The 26,593-nt window shown below is 36.9% G+C and overlaps 1 protein-coding gene across 1 annotated transcript in view; it reads right to left on the reverse strand.

Moving 5' to 3' along the window:
* Positions 1–7,402: 7,402 nt before the first annotated feature.
* Positions 7,403–26,593, reverse strand: part of FAM171B (family with sequence similarity 171 member B) — a 63,251-nt gene continuing 44,060 nt past the window's right edge. The window contains exons 4-8 of the mRNA XM_035007573.1: positions 24,581–24,739; positions 20,732–20,902; positions 17,115–17,231; positions 12,215–12,338; positions 7,403–11,959 (exon numbers count right to left, since the gene is read on the reverse strand). Of these exons, the coding sequence (XP_034863464.1) occupies positions 10,615–11,959; positions 12,215–12,338; positions 17,115–17,231; positions 20,732–20,902; positions 24,581–24,739 (1,916 nt within the window). The 3' untranslated portion in view covers positions 7,403–10,614. The remainder of the gene's footprint in view (positions 11,960–12,214; positions 12,339–17,114; positions 17,232–20,731; positions 20,903–24,580; positions 24,740–26,593) is intronic.

Below are 26,593 nucleotides of genomic sequence, written 5' to 3' on the forward strand. Positions count from 1 at the left end.
CATCTGTGCTATCAAGATGGAGGGGGAATGTAAACCGTGGCTCACCAGCCCCTTGGACCTGGAGAGTTCCAACAGCAACCCCACTGTTTGGCAGGGTTTTAGAGCTGGTTCCTTTATATTCCAGTTGCCCTTTTAAACCACAGCTTTTTTTTTTCCCCTGTGTCCCGGAGCAAACAAATCTGCTCATGGTCCTGCACTACTATTTCTCCCCACTGCAGTTCACAGCAAGAAGTTGGTTCTCTTCCTTACTGTGTCTTTGTCTATCTTGCCATTCTCTATCTCTGTGTGGTCTATCTTTTGTTGTACAGAAGCTGTTTAGTCAGCCCTAGTTCTTCTTCAGGAGGAATTGCTCTATAAATAAGTGTATAATTTGGTGTGTCCATGGAGGAGATAAATTAAGGGTCTTCCTACATCACCATCTTGGAGTGGAACCACGTCTTATATATTTTTATGTATCTCATGTATTCTGAACTATTATATTTTTTAAACTAATTTTACTACTTTTTTCTTTTACCCTTCATACTTGCTTTATAAGTGGTTGAGCTACTACCTTTATTTATTTACCTCATCCGATGAGACTTTTACTCTCCTATATTTTCTTATTATTAATTAGCACCTTTTCTTTTTAGCTTAGAGAAGTTCCTTTAACATATCTTGCAAAGTTGGTTTCGTGGTGAAGACCTCCTTTGGCTTTTGTTTGTCTGGAAAACTCTGAATCTCTCCTTGGATTCTGAATGACAGCCTTGCCTGGGGAGGGACTTCCTGGTTGGCAGTTGTGCCCTGTCAGCACTCTGAATATGTCCTTCCTCCCTTCTGGCCTGTAAATAGTCTGTGGAGACCTACCTGGATATGCTTATGAAAATTCTCTTAGCCGTGGGTTGCTTATCTCTTATTGCCTTTAAGGTTTTCTTTATCCTTTTATCCTTAACTTTTACCATTTTAACTATAACGTTTCATTGTGTTTCTCTTTGGGTCCATCATGTTTGGAACTCTCTGGGCTTCCTGGACCTGGATGTCTGTCTCCTTCCCCAGATTAGAGAAGTTTTCAGGCATTATCTCTTCAAATAATTTTTCTGGCCCTTTTTCTCTCTCCCTTCTGGGACATCTCTAATATGAAAGTTATTTCTGCTTGATGTAGTCCCAGAGGTCTCTTAATGTATCCTCACTTCTTTTAATTCTTTTTTTCATTTTGCTGTTCTGTCTGGATGTTTTCCATTGCTTTGCCTTCCAGCTTGTTGATTTGTGCTTCTATTTCATCTGTTCTGCTGTTGTACTCCTCTAGTATATTTTTCAGTCCAGTTATGACTCCTGTTTGGTGCTTTCTTATATTTTCTATCTCTTTGTTGAAGTTCTTGCTGTGTTCAGCCAATTCTTCTCCCAAGATCAGTGAGCATTTTTATGACCATTACTTTGAATTCTTTATTACATAGGTTGCTTATCTCCAATTCATTAAGGTCTTTTTCTGGGGATTTGTCATGTTCTTTGGTTTGGAACATATTCCTCTGTCTCCTCATTTTGCCTTTTTCTCCGTCTATATGTATTAGGCAAAATGGCTACCTCCCTTAGCCTTTATTTTTTTATTTTTTTTAATTAACATATAATGTATTATTTGTTTCAGGGGCACAGGCCTGTGATTCATCAGTCTTACACAACACCCAGTGCTCACCACAACACATACCCTCTCCAATGTCCATAATCCAGCCATCTCATCCCCCTCTGCCACCCCTCCAGCAACACTCAGTTTCTTTCCTAAGATTAAAAGTCTCTTAACGGTTTCATCTTGTTTCATTTTTTCCTCTCTACCCCTATGATCCTCTGCTTTGTTTCTTAAATTCTGCATATCAGTGAGATCATATGATAATTGTCTTTATCTGACTTATTTCACTTAGCATAATACCCTGTAGTTCCATCCATGTCATTGCAAATGGCAAGATTTCATTATTTTGATGGCTGCGTAATAGTCCATTGCGTGTGTGTGTGTACCACATCTTCTTTATCCATTCATCTGTCGATGGACATCTAGGCTCTTCCCATAGTTTGGCTATTGTGGACATTGCTGCTATAAACATTGGGGTGCAGGTTCCCCTTTGGATCACTACATTTGAATTTTTGGGGTAGATACCTAGTTGTGCAATTGCTGGGTCATAGTGTAACTTTATTTTCAACTTTTTGAGACACCTCCATACTGTTTTCCAGAGTGGCTGCACCAGCTTGCATTCCCACCAAGAGTGGAGGAGGGTTCCCCTTTCTCTGCATCCTCGCCAACATCTGTCATTTCCTGACTTGTTAATTTTAGCCATTCTGACTGGTGTGAGGTGGTGTCTCATTGTGGTTTTGATTTGTGTTTCCCTGATGCCGAGTGATGTTGAGTACTGTTTCATGTGTCTGTTGGCCATTTGGATGTCTTTGCAGAAATGTCTGTTCATGTCTTCTGCCCATTTCTTGATTGGATTATGTGTTCTTTGGGTGTTGAGTTTGGTAAGTTCTTTATAGATTTTGGATACTAACCCTTTATCTGATAAGACATTTGCAAATATCTTCTCCCATTCTGTTGGTTGTCTTTTGGTTTTGTCAACCATTTTCCTTTGCTGAGCAAAAGCTTTTTATCTTGATGAAGTCCGAGTAGTTCATTTTTGCCTTTGTTTCTCTTGTCTTTGGAGACATATCTAGCAAGAAGTTGCTGTGGTCGAAGTCACAGAGGTTGCTGCCTATGTTCTCCTCTAGGATTTTGATGGATTGCTGTCTCACATTTAGGTCTTTCATCCATTTGGAGTCTATTTTTGTGTATGGTGTAAAGAAATGGTCCAGTTTCATTCTTCTGCATGTGGCTGTCCAATTTTCCCAACACCATTTGTTGAAGAGACTGTCTTTTTTCCATTGGAGATTCTTTCCTGCTTTATTGAAGATTAGTTGACGATAGGGTTGAGGGTCCATTTCTGGGTTCTCTATTCTGTTCCATTGATCTATGTGTCTGTTTTTGTGCCAGTACCATATTGTCTTGATGACTACAGCTTTGTAATAGAGCTTGAAGTCTGGAATTGTGATGCCACTAGCTTTGGTTTTCTTTTTCAAAATTCCTTTGGCTATTCGAGGTCTTTTCTGGTTCCATACAAGTTTTAGCCTTTAATGAGTGGTCTTGTATAGGAGCTATACCATGTGGGCCAGAAGTACAATCACCCTTGGTCACCAGAGCCAGACACTGTATGGGCATCCCTTGTATGGGCTGTATTTCCTACGAGCTATGATAGGCTTGCAGTTGCTGTGCAGGGACGTGGGGCCCAGGGCACTCACCCATCCCACTTCTGTGCAGGATGGCTGGGGTTCAGGGTGCTCCCCTGGCCAGTTGTAGCTTGGTATCTGTGAGGGTTTTGCAGGGCTCAGGACTCTCACCCAGGTTGTTTGCCTCTCCACTGCTGAGCAAGGAGCATGGGGCTCAGGACACTCACTTGGCCCTATTGTGGTTTGGGTGTTATCTTGTATGGGTGGGGCTCAGGATGCTCACCCAGCTCAGTTATGGCACATGCTCTCTGGTGCTAGCAGGTTAGAGGGAAGGCACCAAAAATGGTGCCCTTTGGCTCTGTCACCAGCATGTGAGAACGACATTATAAAAATGTTGTCTGCCAGAACTTCCGTCCCTGGATAAAGTCCCTGAAGATTCCTGTCTTGCCAGTAGCTGCTTTAAAATCAGTAAGTGGGTCTCCCTCACTTATGGCTTAGACACTTTTCAATCTGTGCTTTTGTGCTGGATCGCAGGGCAAATGAGTTTGTGCACAAGCTCTAAAAGAGTGGGATTTCTGTACCCTATAGGTCTATGATTCTCCTGATTTTTATTGCCCAGATTTTCAATACCAGATATTTTGGGGGCTTATCTTTCCAGTGCCAGCTCAAACGGTTGGGTTGCCTAGTGTGGGGAATAGTCCCTTCACTCCTTAAAAGAGAATCCCATATTTTGGGGATCCTTTCCTATTGTAGGGTCACCACATCAGCAGTGGGGTCCAGAGAAAGGTCATGTCTTTGCTTTTTTTATTCTTCTCAGTGCATCTCTTGTCTTTTGTTGTGAATATATTGAATTGTTGTAAATACATTGTTCATCTAATTCTCTAGTTCCTCCCTTTCAGAGTAAAATTATTCTATATATAGCTTAAGTTTGTTGTGTTCCTGGGAGGAGGTAAGTTCAGGGTCTTCCTACACCACTGTCTTGGATCCCCTTCCTCCTTAATTTTACATGTCCTCTTTTTTCCCAATACTTAGTGATCCTGATGAAAAAGCACGACAATAATGGCTGTAAGAACTCAGTTATCAAAATGTAACCTTCAAGTGCCAGTTAGTTTGCAGTGATGATCACGAGTTCTTAAATGGAGATAACTTTGGTTTAAGAAGGCTGAGCCATAAAAGCAACCCCTTATAATTTAAATTCATCAAATGTAGTGTCAAAAACCAATAACTAATATTTGCCTAGCCTGTGTTTTTTCCTCTATACTACCTTAAGTTTTCCATCAGCCATGTAAGGGCAGTGCATGAGAAAGCTAGATGCCTCACCAATCCTTATAATTCAGAATATCTAAAAAAAAAGACTGATCTCTCCCAGACACCCAGTTACCCCAATAATCAGTAGTAAACACTAAATGGAAAAAAAATACATGTACTGTAAAAGTACATGTTAATAATTACACATTTCTGTATCTAATGAACACAAATCTTTCAGAAGTCATGTAAGTTAGAAATCAGGGTTTTGAAATAGTATTTATCACAGAAAGCTGGATATTAGGGGTAGATTTAAGCTGAATAGATATACTTTTTAAAAATACTTCCTATGTGAAACAAAAATCTATTTTTTCTAGACTGAAATATAGAAATATGTAAAATAAAAATTATTTTGCACTATTTACTCCATGTTGCTTAATAGCCACAATTATACTTTTCAATATTGTATTTAGGAAAGGTTTTTAACTAAGCTGTTCAAGTGTAATAAGCCCCAAGACTCCTGGGAATGTAATTATCTGGTTTGTTTTGAATCAGACTGTCTGCAGTTAGTCTAGTGTTTTAATAAGGTCTGTAAGGATTAGAATCAGTCAACATATGAATTATGAAACTTCTAGTCAACCTGAAGTACAGACAAAAAAAAAAAAAAGGCTAAATCATGTGGGAAATTGGGTATCCCTGCAGGACTGTGGTATATTATTTACAACCATAGTAAGTATAGGAAATGTAAGATTCAGTCAAGAAAGGTTTTGTCATTGAAGGGAAAAAAGAAATCATATACTTCTCAACATGTAAACTTTCCCAACAGAAGCAGGTAGGTCTTTAGCTACTGTAGCTAACAAAGTGGAAAGAAGTGTTACTGCAGTTTTGATAAACCCAGGTAATTTTAAAATGTGGTCTCTAAGTCTATCTAGTTTAGAAAGAAAATGGTTATCACTATTTTCTCCATAAGAAATTTGCCATATATATTTTAATGAAAATGTTTTTCCATCATTTGCAATTGATTTATTACCTTCTTGGTATTTAACATTATAAATTGATTATAATCAATATGATTTTTTTCTAGTCAAACTGAAAATGTTTTTATTAAAAAAAAAAAAATCCAGTTGGGCAGAAGTCCACAGATCCCACCAAAAAAGAGGCTCAAAATAAAGGAAAAAGATAAGAAAGTCAAGGAAAGAGTTTATTTTGATGGAGCAAACCAATCCAAATCTAAGACAATAGAACAAAGTTCTCAAAAGAAATTAACCCCACAATTGCTTCAGAGAGAGCTTACTGATAAGAATTAATCTCCCTGTAAACCATAATAGAGAAATCTACCTATAAAAAGTCCAAAAAGTGATTTTAAGGAGTCTAGATAAAGCAACCCTGTGATATAGTTTTAACTGGTACTATATCCCAACAGCATGTAGTTGAGGGAAAGGTCCTTAATTAGCTGTCACAAGTATCAAGTACTGATAGGTGAATCACTTCTGATAAATTTCATTAAAAAATCTCCTGACTCCATCCAACTACCTTTCCTATAGTTCTTACATATTAGTCTTCCCATATTAATTTCCCTTCTGAGATGAGAATGTGATGACTGGCTCATGAACATCATCTGTTTGGCAGCTATGTTTCTGATTGTGATTTATGAAATCTATTTTCTGTTACAATCAGTTCCATGTGAGCTTAGGTTGGGTCCTGCGTGACAACTCTAGAAACTGCATTGTTTCTGTCAAGACTTTAGACTATCCCAGTGGGAGACCAGGCCCTGGAACAAAGGTAGCCACAGCCTGGCTTACACTCTACAGGGATCCAGATGGGAGTGTCTATCTCAAACAATAGTGCTGAGGTCGTAATCTGCACTGTTATTTGTAAGTGGATTCAGAGCCCAGTCCCATTAACTAACCAAAGGTATTTCTACTATCATATTAATTTATATAAGTTATACAAAATGTCTGAAAACATGGCAGCCAAGATAACGATTCTAAAAGATATTCTAGGGGTGCCTGGCTGGCTCAGTCAGTAGAGCATGCAACTCTTGATCTCAGGGTTTTAAGGTCAAGCCCCATGTTGGGTGTAGAGATTACTTAAAAATAAAAAAAAAATAGGAGCACCTAGGTGGCTCAGTTGGTTAAGGGTCTGACTCTTGATCTCAGCTCAGGTCTTGATCTCAGGGTTGTGAGTTCAAGCCCCATGTTGGGCTCCACACTGGGCATGGAGTGTACTTAAAAAATAGTAAATTAAATAAATAAAAATTGAGATATTCTAAAACCCCAAAATACAAACTGTCTGAACTTGAGTATGGTTCAGTTAGGTGAGCAGAAGTTCTCTTGAAGGAGATCTAACACCCTAAGTGTGAATAGCTCTTGTGTGATTATATTGTCTTATGTTTAAAGTCCAAATAATGTTTTTAAGTGGAGGGGGAGGGAATAATGTATCATTTTCTCACTTAGGTATTTTGGGTACTGCAATTTTATTTTACATTCTATCACATTAAGTCTTCTCATTGAATGGAAAAATAATTTGCCTCTACTCAGCTTTAATAGTAAAAATGTGAACTTTGGAGAACATGAAATACAAAGAGAAATCAAGTTCATTATATAAACAAAGGGTATTCAAATATCTTTATTTTGCCACAGGGAGTGTAATAAAGGAAAAAGTAATAATTGAATCTTTACTAGATTAAATGACAGTTTAGGGAGGAATGTTTTGTTAGCTTACCCCAAATTAAAGAATACATCAAGGAGATGCCTGGGTGGCAGAGCTGGTTGAGCATCCAGCTCTTGGTTTCCACTCAGGTTGTAATCTCAGGGTTGTGGGATTGAGACCTGAGTCAGGCTCCATGCTCAGCATGGAGTCTGCCTGGAATTTTCTCTTCTCCCTATGCCCCTCCCCGCTCTCTAAAAAAAGTAAATTTTTAAATCAATGCACCAAGTACTTTTTAAATTTATTACCTTTAATGAACTATGTTTAACATTTTACAAATCTTCAGATTGTTACAGTTTTCAGCAGTAAATATAGTAATAATGGCAATAAATACAATGAAATGTGCGATTCCTCTGTTGAAATACAAAACAAAGAAATACTTAGAAAGAAGAGAGCAGTATGTCAACTTAAGGTCTGAGATGGAAATTAACATGGTCAAATTCTTTACGATGCCAAAACATGGGTAAATGAGTCATTCACTATAAATGAATACAAACTTTGAGCTTCACCTTTCTGGGAAGTTTTGAGGGACATTATTTGACCCACAGATTCCTAAAACTCTGTATGTATTGATATCAGAGGATTCAAACACAGAAAGTGATCTGAAAATGATTGCCAAAGCAAAGAAGTGCTTTTATTCCTCAACATTTGTGACCTTCGTGGTATACTGTGTATTATAAAAGGGCGTAAACCCTATACAACTGCATAAATATCATAAAAATTGATTTTATAAAGTCTCAAGATCATAATATGTATTCAAAAATACATATAGCTGTGCTTTAGTAAGCGAATCCATCAGTTAATTGAGGGATAATTTTGCTTTTAAGATATATCCAAAGTATATACAAAGGATCCACAAATGTTAACAATTTGTGATCAAAATTCTCAAGAGTTACATTTGCAAAAAACTGTTGGTTTTCAATTTAAAAATTTAAGAAAGTTGTGAATATTGTAGGGTAATTATTACTTGGGTTAAGAAAAAGTAGATGGCTTCAGCTTTTTAACAGGAAATTTGTGAACTACTCACAAATGAGAAGTTACACATTTTTGATCATTAGAAAAGGTAAATTGCCTATACTTTCCCATTGAGAACAGAATGTGCAGTGTATAAAAAAAAAATTCTGAAACCAAAAAAAGTATTTCTAGAAAAGCCCCTGGGGATACATCTCATTTCCTTTTACATAAGAATGAATAAGTGGCACACTTGAATGATATACCCTTATATCAACATGTGTATTCCATTACCAAGCTAAAAGATGAAACATTTTTATTTAAAGGTAGGGAAAATATAAACTTAAAATATTGAAGTGCACCATTTTACTACATAGTTTCTAGCTTCATTCCAACATAACTTATCAATATAAACTGGAGTCAAAAAAACACAAAAGAGAAATGTTACTTGCATGCAAAACTCATTGTTCCAACATGAACCACTAGGTCTATATTTTTTAATTAACAAAAACTGCACATCTGTTTAATTTGGCTAACATAAAGAAAATGCACATTAAAGAAAGATGTTAGCGTATTATCCTTCCAATAAAGCAAGTCTATATCAAAGGCACTTCAGCAGAGCACTAACTCTGTAACCTTTTCCAAGTCATTTTCATTTATGCCACTTTTAATGCATCTCTCTGTAGACCAATAAGAAACCTCCTACTCAAAAAACTAAACCTAGGTATTACCCCAAATATTTCTCCCTCCTATGGATTGGATAAAATATGGCAAACTTTTGCCTATGTTTTTAAGTTCTTTGGGTTAATTCAGAAAGGAGTATTATCTGACAGGTTAGGTGTTATAGGAAAAACTAAAGTAATTACAGGAAAAAACTGGCTGAAGTCGACTATCTTGGGGGAAAAAAAAAATGGTTGTCTTTCACTGACTAGCCATCTATAATTTGACTAAAGTTAATATGGCTAATTTTGCTTCTTTCAAATTGTTTATGTGCCTTGGGTCTCTATGTTGCTCCCATGTTGAATAGAAGAGGATGAGAAATAAAGTAATTTAGTTTTACTTTTCCCCCAAGGGAAAGGGGAAGCTGCTTCAGATATTTGCCTTCATGGAAATTTTAAGAAAAATGGGATGAGCTGATTTTAATTAACAAAGAGCTTTATTTTTAGGACATATGAATGATAATTCAGAGTTGAAGACAATTATAATTAAAAACAGCTGTTGAATGTATTCATTCTGAATTCTTTTCTATATGAAAAGAGCATGGATATATTACTTTCAAAACTAGAAAAAATGTTGCAAATGCTCTAAGTGATTTAAAAAAACTTTTTTCTCCATTAAATTGAAATATTTCCTAAAACATGTTTTATGAATGTCAAGAGAAAAACATCTGGATATATACCCTAATATTCTAAAGGTTTTTTTGAGTCACAGGGAAATAGAATTTATTTTCCTGCTCATCAACATTTCAAAAAAAAATGAAATGTTCATTTCTTTTAGCTTCACATATTTTGTTAATAAACTGAAAGTTTCTTATGATCACCTATATATTAAATTTTAAATCAAGTTTAAAATGAATGAATGGCGGGGGGATAGAAAAAATATCCTAAAGCTGATTTTAGCCTACATGTATCAGTGAGTCTTAAAGATATAGGTTTTGTTTTGTTTTGTTTTGTTTTTTCAGATTGCTAAAAGTTTTCCTTGACAGCTAAGCTCATTTCACTATAGAAGCAGGGAAAAAAAGAAAATTTAAAATAAAAATGAAAGTATCAGAGCGTTCATTTTTCAGATTTCTAAATAACAAGTTAACATCTTATCAGTTATCCTGTGAAGTTATATCCAAACACAACCAAAGAGCTGCTATTTCCCTCTCTAACAACCAAGTAGCTTCTTGCCTATCTTACATGAGTAAGATTTATTTTGGGGTTGATACAGTACACATGCCGTTTATTGCAGAAAAGGAAATGTTGTTTGGCCTTTAAATTCTAGAGTAACACCAACAGAGAACATTTATTGTTATTTTCACCTATAGGCAGAGGAGAACATAACAGTAATATTTCACAAGACTATGATGCCCAAAGAATACAGTTTCATTTCTAAATGTTTCGCAGGGGCAGGCATCAAAGCAGAGGCAACATTTTTGGAAGCAACTTTGGGGGAGTACACATTTCACTGTTATTCTTAAGAGGGCTAAATTGGCTGAATGAGCAACATTTTCAGATAACTAACAAACATCCTGAAACTATTTTACATTTTGAGCTCTTGGATACTTCAAATTCATCACCCAAAAATAAATGAAAATAGGCCAGAAAAAGCATTTCTTGGTATCTTTCTCTTTCAGTAGTGAATTGCCATTTTACTATTTACTCTGCTTGAGACATGTCCAGGGACCATGAGCTTGCTCAGTCTCAACTTCTTAAAAAGTTCATACAGCAATTTACAAGAAGCAAGAATAAACAACACGAGACAGCGGAGACACAACCACCCTCGGCGTTAATTTATGGGAAGCAGTGGGCGTTCCTCGCGCTTCTTCCAGATATTAGTCTTGCTATCCTTTTTGGCTAGTGGTGGTCTGCCCCTCTTTTTCGTGGGGGATATATTGGCTTCAAAATCTTCAGCAGTGCTTTTTCTTCCTGGAGACTCCTCCCCAGGGTGTTCCATGATAGCCCCGCTCCCTCCGTCTAGGATGTGCCTTAAAGCCGGGTCCTCAGGGGAGCAAACAGTGGTCCCACTCTCGCTACTGCTCAGGTCTAAATCTTCTAAGTAAAGGATCTTAGGCGGATGCATGCTTTTGATGAAAGTTTTCTCCCTCTCGAGTTTTCTACTTGAGTGGTGCTCATTCATGTCCACCCCAGAGTCCAAACTCGTGTCATTGCTCTGGGCTCTCTTGCCCTTTTTCAGGTCTATAAAGGAATGTCTCACTTGTGCGACTGGTTTTCCATCAAGAGACACAAACCATGCTCTGGGGTGGGGGGAAGGCTTTCCTTTGGACAGCTCCAGGAGGGTCTGTTCTGAAATTCCTTGAAGCTCTGATGAGAAGGGAGTCATCACGACAGCTTCATTTAGTGTTCCAGGCACAGAAACCGATTCTAGTAAGCTGTTTGAATACCGGCTCCAATCTGAAGTTTGCGATGGCAGGCTCTGTTGCCCTTCGAGTGGGATGTTCTCTTCCCTGGCAGCTGGGGGCTGTGCGTGAGAATGCACTGGCATTTTGGGCAATGTCTGTGTAAAGTTCTCTCTGCTTACTGGTTCCATCAATTGGCCATAGACTAACTGTCCCTTTCTTGGCAAAGTAGCTGACTTAGCAGTATGTACCTGCTCTGGAGTGGCAAAAAGGTCAGACGTTTGAAGAATGGCAATGGGTTGGCTGTAGAGATGCATAAGCTGTTCAGGAATGTGGGAATGTCCATACACCTCCTCATTACCTGTGAGGTATCTCTTTTCCTCTTGTGCATCACCTAGAGATGAAGACAGATTGTTGTTCATATGTTTAGGTTGTTTAGACCCTGCAGTGGCCTCCAAAGACTGTGTTGGGTTTCTTGAGTAATTGTTTTGATTGGCTGATAGAAATGGAACATCCTCATTGTAGATTTTAAAATTGTCCCGAGTTTTTACCATGGAAACTCTTTCTTCTGCTTCTGCCTTTGATGGCTCCTTTTTCTGAGGGCTATATGAGGAGTTTTTGGCATTAAATAACTGTGACTTGTCCTCAGCTTTTAATGCAACTTTGACTGAACTGATATGATTTATGTGTGTGGTTGAAGTTGTCTGGTCTCTCTTGAGGACTTCGAGTTTAGTGATATTTCTTTCTCTTTTCTGTGGAGTACCACACTTATCCCTAGAGTAGAAGAGATGGCACAAAGTGTTTAAAACTTATGATCCAGAAGAGTCATTAAAAAAAAAAAAAAACTATCCCATAACATGTGTATTATATATGCAATGCTGTTAGAGTATATCCACTTTTATTTTAATCTACATATTATAAAAATCAAACTACTTATTTTTATAAATAAACTCCGTAATACCCATAACACACTGACGTGATACTATAATGATAGTTTTGTGTGTTTGTACATATTAATATTTCTCTTACCTGCAATAACAAAGAAGCACAGCAAAAAATCCAATGACAATGACTACTGTGCCTCCTAATATGGCAGTGAGGAACACCGTGTGGTAGGCAGTTATGTCCCTGGAGTCTCCATTTCTACCTGAACCTATATACAGAAAATATATCATTTTAGATCAAATTTTCAACCACGTCTTATTCTGGGGAAGGCAGATTAAGTATGCGTACACGGTTGTATTTGGTTGCTCCGGTCTCAACAGCAGGCTTCCCAGTGGGTGGAGCATATGTTCCCCACACTTTGGGCTTCATCAGTTGACTTGTTCTGCTCAATGAAATGTGAGCCCCTTAAATGAGGCTGCATGATACGGCCCTGCCCTCTTGCTAAGACCCTCTAATATATGAACAGTGTATCCCACGGTACTGCCATTCCTTCAGCCTATGTTCTGGAATGAGAACAAATGTTGAACTGAACCAAGCCAAGCCCAACAGTCATGACAGTGGCTTCCAGGACCGACAGTGAGGAAGCTTGCTTCAGCAGGCGGTAAAACTGACCCATGTTGTATGGTAGCAAAATATCTGGTGGAATAAACTAGGAGAAAATATTTCTGTGCCCAGAGGTTTGGGGATAGAATGTTGGTAGTGAGGGTTGACTTATTAGCTATAATCAATTTTAAAAGAAATTTTAAAGATAAATTCAAAAAAGAATTTGCCAAGGTAAGTAGGTATGAAAGGTTTTCTAGAAAGGAAAATTGGAGGACTTGAAGGATTCCAAGTTGCAACTCTTTCAGCCCGGCCTCTAGATTAAGAAGATGCCATGCAGAGGTACAAATGACCCATTATCTTCCTGTATGAGAACACAAAGGTACACTGCTGTTGGAATCCGCTTAAGTGCAATAAAAGTGGATTAATGCACCGGGATGATCAGTTGTAGGCTATGAAGATTCTGCATGAAAATAAACGCAACCAATGTTGAGGTAACCTGTTTTAATATCACTAAGACTGCACTTGGTTCACAAATGTATGTAACAAGTCTACTGATCATTACCAACTAGAGTCTCATATGTATTCAGGATGATAAGGTGATAAGAGTAATGAGACAACTGGTTTTCTGGCAAGCTCTACCATGAGAATGTCCAGAATAAAAGACTGAGGATCACAAGGTCTTTGGATCCTTTAACTTTCACGTCATCTAATTTGATAAAAATAAATAATAATAATAGTAGTAAAGGTTTCGGAGAATCAGTACTGTGGTTATGCATACAAACTTTGGAGCCAGTGTGTCTCAATTAGAATCCTGGTCTATTTCTCTTTTAAGAAAAACTTGCTATTAAAATTTAATTCTCGGGCGCCTGGGTGGCTCAGTTGGTTGAGCGACTGCCTTCGGCTCGGGTCATGATCCTGGAGTCCGTGGGTTGAGTCCCGCATCGGGCTCCCTGCTCGGCGGGGAGTCTGCTTCTCCCTCTGACCCTCCTCCCTCTCATGCTCTCTCTCATTCTCTCTCTCTCAAATAAATAAATAAAATCTTTAAAAAATAAATAAATAAATAAATATATACATTTCTTCCACCCTCACCCATTCTGGGGAGGAACAGAAAACCCCCACCCCCTCCATTCAGGAGATTCCACGTATAAAGCCTGATATGGTGAGGATGAAGTATAAAAATAGTATTTACAAAAGGGAAGACGGTATCTGTTGCTACCTTAACCTTCAGACACCTCCATTCCCCATCCCCACAGGACCCTTTTGCTCCTTTAGAAAAAGTTCCTGGGAATTCATGTAAGTGCAGAGGCCTCTAGACTTGTACTCAAACCTCAACATCACTGTTTACTCCGTAACATTCTCATTTATTTCTTGGGCAAGTTTCCTTACTTTGTGTCTCAGTTCATATCTGTCAGATCTCACCTATGTGGGTTGTTACAAGGATTAAAAGTTAATACTTACTTACTATTAAAAGTTAATACTTACTAAAACACTTAGTGCTTAGCACATGAGAAGCAGTCAAAGTGTTACCTGTATGACACCATTGTTGTTGAATGAAACTTCAAGGTCATGAAAGAATAGGCACTCCAGTATTGGCCACACTTTCCCATATATATGGTAGGTAATAATAGACAACCAAGTATAGCATTGCACAATATGAAATTTCTTCAAACAGAAAAGAAATAAGAGTAACAATTCTATCTGCAGATTCTTATTCAGGATCCAGAGCTGTAATGGAGTAAAGTTTGATAATAACTGGATGAAATTCAACTTCTAAGGATATATGAATATATGTTTCTGCAATAGAACCACTTTTGGAAATAAGAGGCTGATACTGTTGGGTTTCCCCAAAATTTTATATGTAGGACAACAGCAAAAAGTATGCGCGCGCGCGCGCGTGTGTGTGTGTGTGTGTCTAAAAAGACAAAGGCAGAAAAGGATATTTTCACTTAAATATATTTGAAAATGCATATTTAAAAACAGTCCTAAGTACTTGATTTTTAAACTCTACTATAGAAATCTATGAAAAACTACTTGATTTTAATTTCTTGTACTTATTTTCCAAGGAATTCTAGAATTCTATTTAAGACTTATTTAAAAAACAGATTTAGTATGTTATTAACCAAATTTTAAGTAAAGTAGCTCCAGCACACCAGACACTAGTCCATCAGAGGACCAACTTTGATTTTACAAAATGTGATTTTACTCAAAATCTACACTTTGGGGGGGTGGGGACATTAGGGATCATCATATCCAACTCCTACAATTTAGAAATAAGAAAACTAATACTAAAATGGGTAAGTACCTATTTCAAGGTCAGCCAGATATTTACTGGCAAAGCCAGAGCTATAATCAAGCTATCTGTATTTCTAGTATAGTGTTCCTTTGACTGTGATATACTTGTGGGTGGATTTTTCAAAAGCATCAGTAGAAGCTATCTAATTCAAACTAAATGGGAATCCCACACTTCTATTTTAGTACTCTGATTCATACAAAATCTTTTCCAACATATAAGCTAAAACAAAATTTCCACCTACTCTAGAAAATTATTTGACTTTTATAATTCATAGTCATCTTATATAAATTGATTTCAGGTATATTTTTTGGGTAAAGTACATTTCTCTATAAAACTCAAGTGTTCTTTAGGTTATGTTTATTAGAAATGAAATAACTTGCATTTAGTTGAGTTGAGGTATTAAATATTAATTGTTCTTTTTCATCAATATTTCATTATAGTTGCAAATCTAGAATTAAATAAGGCCAGACAGCTGGCAAGACTGCAGGATATTTTGCATCACGAAGAACAAAATAACCACCCTCTGGTTTCTGAATAAATAATCTCATAAGCACTAAGTTCAAACAAAAACAGGGAGAACATCCCCCTTGATCATAATGGTTAATGGCTCATATTTCTTCTATTGGAATCCTAAATTTGGGTTTCATTGGGGGGAAAAAAAAGGTCTTGTTACCTTGCATCGTTTAAAATTCAAAGGTTGTCAATATAAAATGAAAAAAATTAAACTATTAAAAAAGACATTTTCAGAAAGAATAGAACCTTCAAATTATTAATAGACAGCCATAACAAAGTTAGGTGATTGAATGCTGTAGAGAAATGTATGTATATGTATGTAAAATGTCACCCACATCCTGGATCGGGGTATGCATGGGACTGTTCCCGACTAGCACCTCAACTGGGAGCCCAGACCCTCAATAAACCAAAAGAATTCTCTGACACATGATTAAAGATGTAGGAATGACCTACGCATTCAACCTTCACACTCCCTCCAAAACTTCACTAAAATGACACTGAAAGTTTTGCTTTGTTTTGTTTTTCTAAATCAACCAGCCCACAGGTTAACGGAGAAAAGGAGAACAAGAGAAAAGGAGAACAAGATAAAAGAGGAAGAAGGCGCTGAAGGCTGGAAAGCTGACTTAGCAAAGCTGGCAACAGGGAAAGCCAAGAAGCAACTCAGCTGATCCCAGTGAGCACCCAGAAGGCCCATAAAGTCGGAGCAGGCCAGTGGTGCAACCAGTCTACACGACCACAGGTTAGAAGACTTTAAGAAGATTTAATGGATAAAACATGCAATGTTTGAGTATTTTGAGAGATTTACATGACTCAAGATGCATGTGTGATTTCCTTACTACAAATCATATAGATAATCTGATAGCATGTTAAATCTAGGAAAAGTAAAATACTCATTTGTCCTAGAATATGAACAGACAGATCCTAGTGGACAAGTCTTAGCTTTTGTCCACCTCCAGTTCCTATGTCAGGCCAAACCTTCATTCGGGGTATCGCATGTCTTATCTTGGAAACAGTATGGGGACACTATTTTTCAACAGCCCTTAACCCCAGGAGTGTGCTCATGACCCAAGTCTGGGCCAACCAAATTCTTCATCCCTAGAATGCAGGAACAGGGTGAGGAAAAGACTGCAAAGGGTCAGAGTCAGCCCTATATGTAACAGCAATCTTGCAAAGTCACACAGTCCTGCTAACTGGGGTCCCTAGGATTCCTGGCTTTTGGAATCTAGTTCTTTAGCCTTTCCTGGCATCCAGTGAACTCCCTATATCCTAATTTTATGTAATTTTTATGTAATTATCCAAGAGCTGTTCCTGTGGCTCACAACCCAAGGCTCTAACTGATGTGGGTGGAATTTATTCTTGCAAAGTAAACATTTGATTTGAACAAACTTTATACTTCACAGATTCATCAGACATCATAGCCATAAAGGACCTTAGAGTTCATTGAGCTTAATCTTTTCTTATACACATGAAAAAATATTAAAATAAAGCTGAGATCAAGAGACTAGAAGCTTTTTCCAACATTATATAGTCAGTAAGTGGCAATGTTTACAATAAAATCAAGACCTAGCAGTATCAATTCCAGTTTGCCTATTTGGATTTTTTTTTCAAATTACTTTTGTTTCATTTTTACAATACCTCTAGTTCCTGGAAATGGAGCTGCTATCCAGTAGCCCAAATGTGGTGCATCATATGTCCAAATTAAGTGATTATTATATGCCTTGACTGTTCCCCGGCCATGATTTACCCAAGCACCTATAAAAAGGCAAGTAAAAAATACCAGTTAGTTTATACGTCTTTAATGCTGATAGGAGTTTGCTGATAGTCATGTATAGAATACTTTGCAGGACTCTTTCAAAGATTACGAAAACTCTGGCAATATGTTATCCTGGGATAATATATATTATATCATAATATAGTGCATATTGGGGTGCCTGGGTAACTCAGTCGGTTGAGCGTCTGACTCTTGGTTTTGGCTCAGGATATGATCTCAGGGTCGTGAGATTGAGCCCCACGTTGGGCTCTGCACTTGGCGTGGAGTCTACTTGGGATTCTCTCTCTCCCTCTCCTTCTACCTCTCCCCTCATTCACATGTGTTCTCTCTCTAAATAAATAAAGAAATAAAGTCTTTAAAATATATTTATAGTCATATTATAATGTATACAATAGAATGATTTGAATGCTTGTTATGACTAAAGAAAATAAAGTCCTTATAAATAAGAAAGTATACATATTTAGGGAAATCACGACTCTCTAAGCAGTGTTTAAATGTGCATATCGAGGTATGTCTTAAGGATATGAATAGTGAAATCCAAATTTATCAATAGGCCGTTATTTGTCCCCTGTTCTGGGATTCTGATTAAACACTTATAATGTATATTTTATGGCCTCATTAATTTTTTTATTAAATACTGTTTGGGTCTATTACTACTGGCATGGCTCTTTTAGAACCAAATTTTTAAGAATATTTTTTAAAATGCTATCTGCTCTGGGGTGCCTGGGTGGCTGGGTCAGTTAAGCATCCTACTCTTGATCTCAGTTCAGGTCTTGATCTCAGGCTCATGAGTTCAAGCCCTGTACTGGGCCAGTGTGGAGCCTACTTTAAAAAAAAAAAAAAAAAAAAAAAAAGTAAAATGAAATGCTATCTGATCTAATAAAATGCCATCCATAGACAAAGAATTCAGTAAAACCCAGTTCTTCTATAGAGTTCAGCATAACAACGCTTTTTTATAAATTCAGTGTATATTTGTACTTGGTTTGTTAATTCACTGTCATGATACATCTACAACATGTAAAACAGTGTTTTTAATAAGGTAGACAAACTTGATGGAAATGGATCAGCTTACTGCTTTTAAATAGTCACATTAAGCATTACATATCTGATATATGAATTCAAATATTTTGTTACTGGAAGGTATGTTAGAGACAAGGGCCTTTGTCAGGATGAACAATCAGAACTCAACACAGCTATTCTTTGAAATATTTTAAAACAACTCTTTTATTCAACAAATTAGGAAATTCAGGCCCAAATAAGTGGTTTAAAATCCCACTGCTGGTAAATGGACTAGACTCCAGGGCTTAGAGCTTTTACTCCAGTGATTACAACATACTATATTTGGTCTTAGTCCCCAGTCCTGGCACAGAGCTTCTAAAATCTTTGGAGTTTCCTATGTGATAAAAGGTGAAAAGAGTGCATCTTGTTGTTCATAACAAGCCACTTTCAACCACACCTGATTTTATGTTAACGAGGTGATTTTTGGAAAGTCCCAGAGGGTGCTGGTTGCCAGGTAAAACCCACCATGTGATTACAGGGTTGGAACTTTCAGCTCCACCCTACACACCCCTCCGGAGAGGGCAGATGGGCTGAAGATTAAGGTCAGTCACCAATGGTCAATGGCAATGAATCAGGCCTACATAATGAAGTCTCCATAAAAACCCCTGAACTACAGGGTTCAGAAGGCAGAGTTGGTAAACACATGGAGGTGGTGGGAGGGTGATGCACCCAGAGGAGAGGATATCCTTTCATAATAAACTGATAATCTAGTAAGTAAACTGTTTTCCTGTGAGCTGTTCTAGCAAATATCGGTCATGGGAACCTCCAATTTGTAGCTAGTTGGTCAGTAGCACAGATGACCAACTGGACTTGCACTTGGCCTCTGAGGTGGGGGCTAGGGGGCAGTCTTGTGGGACTGAGTCCTTAACCTGTGGGATCTGATGCTAATTCCAGGTAGACAGTGTCTAAATTGAATAGAATTTTAGGACACCCCGCTGGTGGAGAACTGCTTGGTGTGAGAAAAACAATCCCCCTCTCCCCCTGTATTTGGTGACCTGAAGTGAAGCACTGAGTGTAGAATCACACTGAGAGGAGAGTTTTTTCCCTTACAACTATCTTTTTTACTTATATAGTTTCCATTCTTTCTTAAAAGCATGTATATATTATTTATTTACTTTTTATGGTAAACATTTGTTTGGGGTTTTTTTTTTCCCTAACTGCCCTTCTAATTACAGTGAAGTCTCATTCCATCTCTTTGAAGGTTGATGGCTCCCTGTTTTCAATCCACATGATTAGTTTGGGGCTCCAACACAGAACCTTAAGCCTTAAAAAAATAATAAAATAAAATAAATAAATCTGTACATTCTGTTTGTAAATCACAAACATTGGTTCTGAGATGGGCACGAAAACTCCATTCTATAATTGCAATTAACCCAAGAGCTTGTGCAATTGCTACTAGGGAAAGAATCTTTCTTTCCATTAGACTTTAACCTGGCTAGGTATAAAGTCTGAGCACCTACACCCTTCTTGCCACTCTGAAGGTAAATCCTATCCCAGAAAGGTATTAGCACAGAGGGAACAGATGAGAGAATCAAGTCCTGTGAAACTGTCTAGGCTCTGTATCCTGACTCATCCAAAACAATTATGGATCATATCCCTTTTTTTGTTTTGTTTTGGCAACTTAAAGACTCCCATCTTATTTATACAGAAACACAAGAACAAAACAAAGGGAAGCAGAGGAGGCAAACGTGCGTCTATTTAGGAGGCTAAACTCAGGGACCAAAATTGGTATCTGAGTTTCTTGTTTTGGGATTTTTTTTTTTTAAATAATCACTCTGTATCTTAATAATACAATGTTACTTATTTTCATGAAATTAACATACATTTCTCAATTGCCTTAACCAAACTTTTAGATACAATTTCATATTGTCTATCAAAACAAAAGCCTGTAAGAGTAGAAATAATTTTTTAAAATGTATTTCTACTTTTCTATTCAAGATCTTGGGGGAGGCTCAGTCAGTAGAGCACACGACTCTTTTTTCTGGAGTGGGGAGAGCGAACATGAGCGGGGCGGGGGGCAGAGGGAGAAGAAGACTCCCTGCCTCATATCCATGTGGGGACTCGATGCTTAACTGAGTCACTCAGGGGGCCAAGCACATGACTCTTGATCTTGGGATTGTGAGTTTAAGCCTCATGTTGGGCATAGAGCTTTAAAAAAAAAAAAAGGCATGGGAATGTGAGTAAATAATGCCATTTTTTTAATGTAGTATATTGACATCATTTTCCCCATAGTTGTATTATACTAATCAAAGTGGGCCAATTTTAGTCATTTTAAAGTGCTTAAAAGAGTAACATCTAGTGCCAATATACATCAATAAAGCTAAAAAAATTTTAATAGTAATATAGAAACTTATTTCTAAGAGCAAACATTCAAACATTCAAAAAGGGCAATATCCAAAATATTTTCACCTAGTTCACATACCTATGTTCATATCAAATGTCCAGGCAGGTATGTGATCCCCTGCACTTATATCATTTGTATGTAGAAGGGGGAGAGAAACTTGAATAGAGCCATCCACCTTTAATTCTTTTCCTCCAGAATATATTTTCACACATATTGCAGCAAGAGGAGTCAATTCAAGACTTTCAAAACCTAAAAAGGAAGACAGTTTATTAAAAATCATATGCAAAATACAGGTTGTTGTTGCATACTAATAAAAGTAATATGGGCCTAAAATATTTAAGTCCTTTATCCACCTAGGGTTATCCATTTTAATATCAAATAGATACTGGATCCTCATTAAAGAATTTTAAAATATATCATAAATACAGGTGATACCTATATAACTTGACAAATCAATATGAGCCTAGAGATCTAATTCTTTTGGAGTCATGTGATTTAAGGTCACTGGAATCTAATTCAGTGTTTTAAAAACCTACAAAACAACAACAAAAATACATCTCACTAGTATCCTACCCAAATAAAGGTTCTACCATATCACATCATCAATACAGATATGGGTCTAAAACTTGGTCTCTCCTGCTTCCAAGAGCACCTGTTTCAAGTACGAGAACCAACAGACTCAGTTATACTCCTTAAAGTTACCTTGTGTCAAAAACGTTCTGACTCAAAATGCAAATTTGATAGGTTTGACAAACATGAAACGAAATCAGCAATATTGCTAGCTGATAAAGATAATAAGCTTTGATGTACATTTGATTAATAGCATAATTGAAAGAATATAAACTTAGGCTAAATATAAGTATTAAAATACTAGATTTCAAAGCTTGAAAAGTAGGGAAAGTGAGATTAATAGAATTGGTTATAGTGTTTTGCCTAAGGCTTTAAAGTATGATTATACATATAATTTATAACACGCCTTCTTAAATATCAGGATCTACCTATATTTCTCTATCACTGACAGGAAAAGAGTAGAAAATGCATTTGTTTTGTTTTTAAATATTAGCAATGCCAAAGTAATAATATAACCAGAATATTTATAATGAATAAAGTAATATGGTTAAAGATGTTACAATTTAATATAAATTTTCTATAAATAATTTGGTAATTTTAGATTTCCCAGTTAAATTTACTAATACATTAGAAAGAGTTGACTAAGGTATATTTATTACATATTATTTGCTCTTCATGGATAAACTTGAATCTTCAGCTTAAAAGCTAGAGTTCTGTTCATTGATTCAGCAAATATTTATAACGAGTCCCTACTGGCACCACATACTCATCTTGGTTCCAGAGATGCAGTGGGTACGTGATGTCTTACACTGGCTTGCAATATTTTTTTCACAATCCTCATATTATCAAAAATGCTTTTTTCCATTTCTTTGCCCATTGTCATTTTTCCCCCCATTCAAATGTCAGTGTGTGGTAGAAGGTACCTTACCAGGGCTTTGAGGAAATTCTGGAAAGGCAATGTAATTGCAGGGTCATAAAAGCTGCCTCTCTGAGGAGGGGATGTGTGAGCTGTGGCCAAATGATTAAGGGGCCATCCATGCAAAGACCTCAGAAAGTGAAAAGCCCCCAAATCAGAAGTGATCTTGGTATGTGCAAGGATGAAAGAAGGCTGAAGGGCAGAGAGGTAGAAATAGCAGAAGGCCTTTGAGTCCGTGGAAAGGAACTCTCATTATCACTTCTACTGTACCTGGTGTATATCTTCAGTTATCAGACAGAGCAACTATTGACTTAATGAAAAACTTCAATTAAACATCTTTGTAAGCTTCCTGAAACACTAATCATAAGATGAGCAAAATAATGCCATACATATTTTATAGACTAGTGACACAAGTAAAAGTCCAAGGTAAGCCCAAAGAAATTATCAAGTATCTGTTAGTAATTGTAATTTCTTGTATCGAACTATTCGGTAAAGCCTGCTGGCTTTCTGAGGTGACTGCTCTTAACTCCACCCCCAGCCCCCAGTTCTTTGCAGTCAGTGGCTTCACATACTAAATGCAGCTGAAGCTGATGAGATCAACCAACCCCACCACCACCACTTGGGATAAGGCCAACTCAAAGAAGAGAATGGTAGAGGGAAAAGGATTAAAGACAATGAAAAGGAGGCAACTTGAAAAAACACTTTCGTACTCACAGAGCTCTAGAACTAAGCCACCAGCAACATGTGGCAATTTAAATTCAAAGGACATTAGTGCTTTAGTTCCTCAGTGCACTAGTCATACTTCAGGAGCTCAATGGGCACATGTGGCCAGTAGCTACCACACTGGACAGAGCAGGACAGTCCCATTTGACAGCACTGCTCTGGAACTTTTAAAATGTTAGCAGCATTCTCAAGATAATGAAACATTAAATGAATAATCTCAAAAGCAGGTGGTAGAGGAATGCTGGAAGGGAGAGTATATTATGTCCCCTTCTCACCGAACCTAATGAGTCTCGTCATAAAAACTCTCCAAAAAAGCAACACGAGCTTCCTCTATGATACAGTATACTGGTATCATTCTTGTCAATGTTTGTGCGCATCTGAGAAATCTTGGCAGGTGTCTTAGATTGGCTTCTTCAAGAACTGACCCCTGAGAGAACAATTTGGAAGGAAGTACCCATCACTGAGGGAGTGGAAGAGTACAGAGAAGAAGGAAGGAAGCCAAAAGAGGATGTATGAAGGAACAGATATGCACTCTCTTTGTACTCTTGTCTGTTGTCGAGAGCTTGCCTGTGTGAGGGCCAGCCCTGCTTGCTGGACTCCGGAATGTCCTGAGGCAGGTGTGTGCAGTAGGAAACACAGGCCTGCAACAGAACAGTGAGGGTCATCTTGCTGGAGCATCGCTACAGCAGGCAAGAAAGAAAACAAAACCAAAACATCTACATGTTTATTACTCTAATTCCCGGTTGTTCCACAAATGAAATGGACCAGAATATGACACAACTGAAGTCATCAAAATTACAGATTGTCTGAGGTGATTTTTAAAAACAGTGGAGAGTCAGTTATATGTTGCAACAAGTGGCAGAACTGGTGGCACAAATGTGGACGTACAGAGGAAAGAGATTTTTATGGGGTTTATTCATGGGTGCATTAAATCAAATGTAAAATCCCATCATCCTCTTACCTTTTAGGTCATGACAGCCATAGGTACATAGACGCAGCTGAATCTAGGATACAGTTGACCCCTGAACAACATGGATTTGAACGAGCAGGCCCACTAATGTGGACTCTTTTTAATAAATACAGTACTACAAATGTATTTTCTCTTATGATTTTAACATGTTCCTTTCTCTAGCTTATTGTAAGAATATAGTATGTAACACATATACAAAATATGTTTTAATAGACTGTTACTGGTAGGGCTTCTGGTCAACAGTAGGCTATTAGTAGTTAAGTTTTTGGAGAATCAAAAGTTATACAAGTTTTAACAGTGGGGGGGACAACCCCTGCAGTGTTCAAGGGTCAACGGTATATATTTTTAAAATATTTATAATTTTACTCATAGGGAATATCAAATATATTTAAGAAAAGCTTCCAATTGCTTACTCTAATCTATAAACTTTTTTGTCTAACAATTATAATTAATTGGATAAGATTGACTAGAAGGTCAAATTATAAAAATATGTATAAATCAAATTTTCATTTTTAAATATATTTTTTAACTTGCAAAGTTATACAACATATTACTATTTCCTATACGTTACCTCCTTTGGATAGAAATATCCTGCAACTTAAATTTTCCATTAACTTAATATAAAGTATGCAGAAGATTCTGGTATAACCTTTTTCATTGGATAAAAGGGAATTTCCTATAAACATTTTAATAACTAGCTTTATGTACTATTTCTATTAACTATGATTATGTAAAAAGTAGATAATACCTGATTTATTGAGAGTAATTCCAGTTGTATACAGGAAATTGTCCACTTTCAAAAACTGTTGTAGAACTGTAAGATAGCCTGTTACATTGCTAATGTGATGGTTGTCGGGTAGTTTAATTAAGGCTTTTGAAAACTGAACACTTGGTTGAGATTTGGCATCTGGAAAAGGGAAACCTCATTAACAAATAGACAAATGCATATCAAGCAGAGCATCATTGCTTAGGACACTTTAACATCTCATAATTACTATTTAAATTCAAAACTGAAATAAGTAAGAAATCTTCCTTTCTTTAGATCACACAAGGCCCTTTACCCTAGAAACTGCTTGATTCTTCTGTCCAGAATTTCTTCACCCTTTTTTTGGGTTTCACTCCAGGGACCCACATACCATTTTAGTCCATATGGTTCACTTGGGGTTTCATTTCTGTAACAGGAGTAGAGTTAATGGTGCATTCCAGAATGGGCTGGAACCAATCCACGTGTCATTCCATTTATAAATGTTATCTCATGTTAATAACTTTGAATTGACTATTCTTTAATATAACTTAGGGAGTGAGAACTCACAATATTGATACTTCTGTAATTAATGTATTTTTAACAATCTAAGGGTCAACTCTTAAATCACTAAAACTTATCAAAACATCAACTATTGCTTTGACTTTAAAGGCCACTGATAAAGACAGAAGCAATCAGTTAAATTAGAATTTTAAAAGTTCCAGTTTCTAAATAGTTACATGATAAATAAAATGTAATATAATTATCAAAATCAGTATGTAGTTTACATATGAAGCTAGAAAAATAATACCTGGAAAATAAGGGATATAAATAAAAACAACATACTTACATTATTCTTGTTTGGTTAAATTGTTAAATTTAACCGTTAATTGTTTAAATAATCTTATACCTTCCGTCTGATCACTTTACCCATACTATCTACACATTACTCTTTTAAAATGTGTCTTGAATTTCAGATTAATGGAAGCTAACTGAGACATGAAAACTGAATGCAATACCCGACCCTAAAATGGAGTCGGGAAAAAAAAAAAAATGTGTCAGTGGACAAAACGGGAATTTGGATGGTAAGTTATCCTATCAAAATAATTTTGCTGAACTGTGCCATGGCCACTTAATATCCCTAGTTCTTAGGAATTGCATGCTTAAGTATTTAGAGGTAAAAGGCCATATGTGTAACTTACTTTCAAATGGTTCAGGAAAAAAAAAAAAAAAAGCATGCCCAGAGCACAAATACACATAGTAAAGCAAATGGAATAAAATGTTATTAATAGGTGAATCTGAGTAAAGGGTATACAGGAGTTATCTGTCTCTGATTCTTCCAACTTTTCTGTATTTTGAAATTGTTTCTGTATTTGAAGTTATTTCCAAATACAGAGTTAAAAACTTAAAATATGCGCCTTAATTATGTTGAAGCCCCAAATTTCTTAGAATTGAAAACATGTACACTAAGTAAAATGTCTGGCTGAGCTTCTCTAAGGTTTGTACATTCCTGAAGTTTCTAATTTCTCCTGCTCCCTTTCCCACAAATACACACAAGCCTAACACATTTTCATTGCATAAACCATACACTTTTTTGATCAAATCCTGGAAAAAAAAATATAAGCATTTTATGGAAGTTGAGAATGAGGATGGGCATTTTCTAAGGAAGGATTTAACATCTGCAGAAACATCCATCCCTTCCTCATTAGCCCTATCAATAGGGAAATGAGGCAGTAAAAGGAAGTGATCTGAGACCTCAAGAGAGCTCCGTGTTATGGAGACGCACCAAGACATAGCTAGTATTTTCCAGACAAATGACTGTTCACTATTGCTTGGTAAAATGCAAAAGAGTGGCCCACGGACACGTTCGCACTAATCCATTTCATATATTCTGGAGGAAATTACAATTTGTAATGGGGTTTGAAGAGGACAGTAAGGACTAGGAAGGTGCCAAAACAAAACCAAAACAAATTGCTGAAGAGGGACTGTTTTTGTTAAGGTCCCAACAGCATAAAATGT

The sequence above is a fragment of the Mirounga leonina genome, unplaced genomic scaffold, assembly GCF_011800145.1.
Source record: "Mirounga leonina isolate KUSES-001 unplaced genomic scaffold, KU_Mleo_1.0 Mir_151, whole genome shotgun sequence".
In the NCBI taxonomy this organism is placed as follows: domain Eukaryota; kingdom Metazoa; phylum Chordata; class Mammalia; order Carnivora; family Phocidae; genus Mirounga; species Mirounga leonina.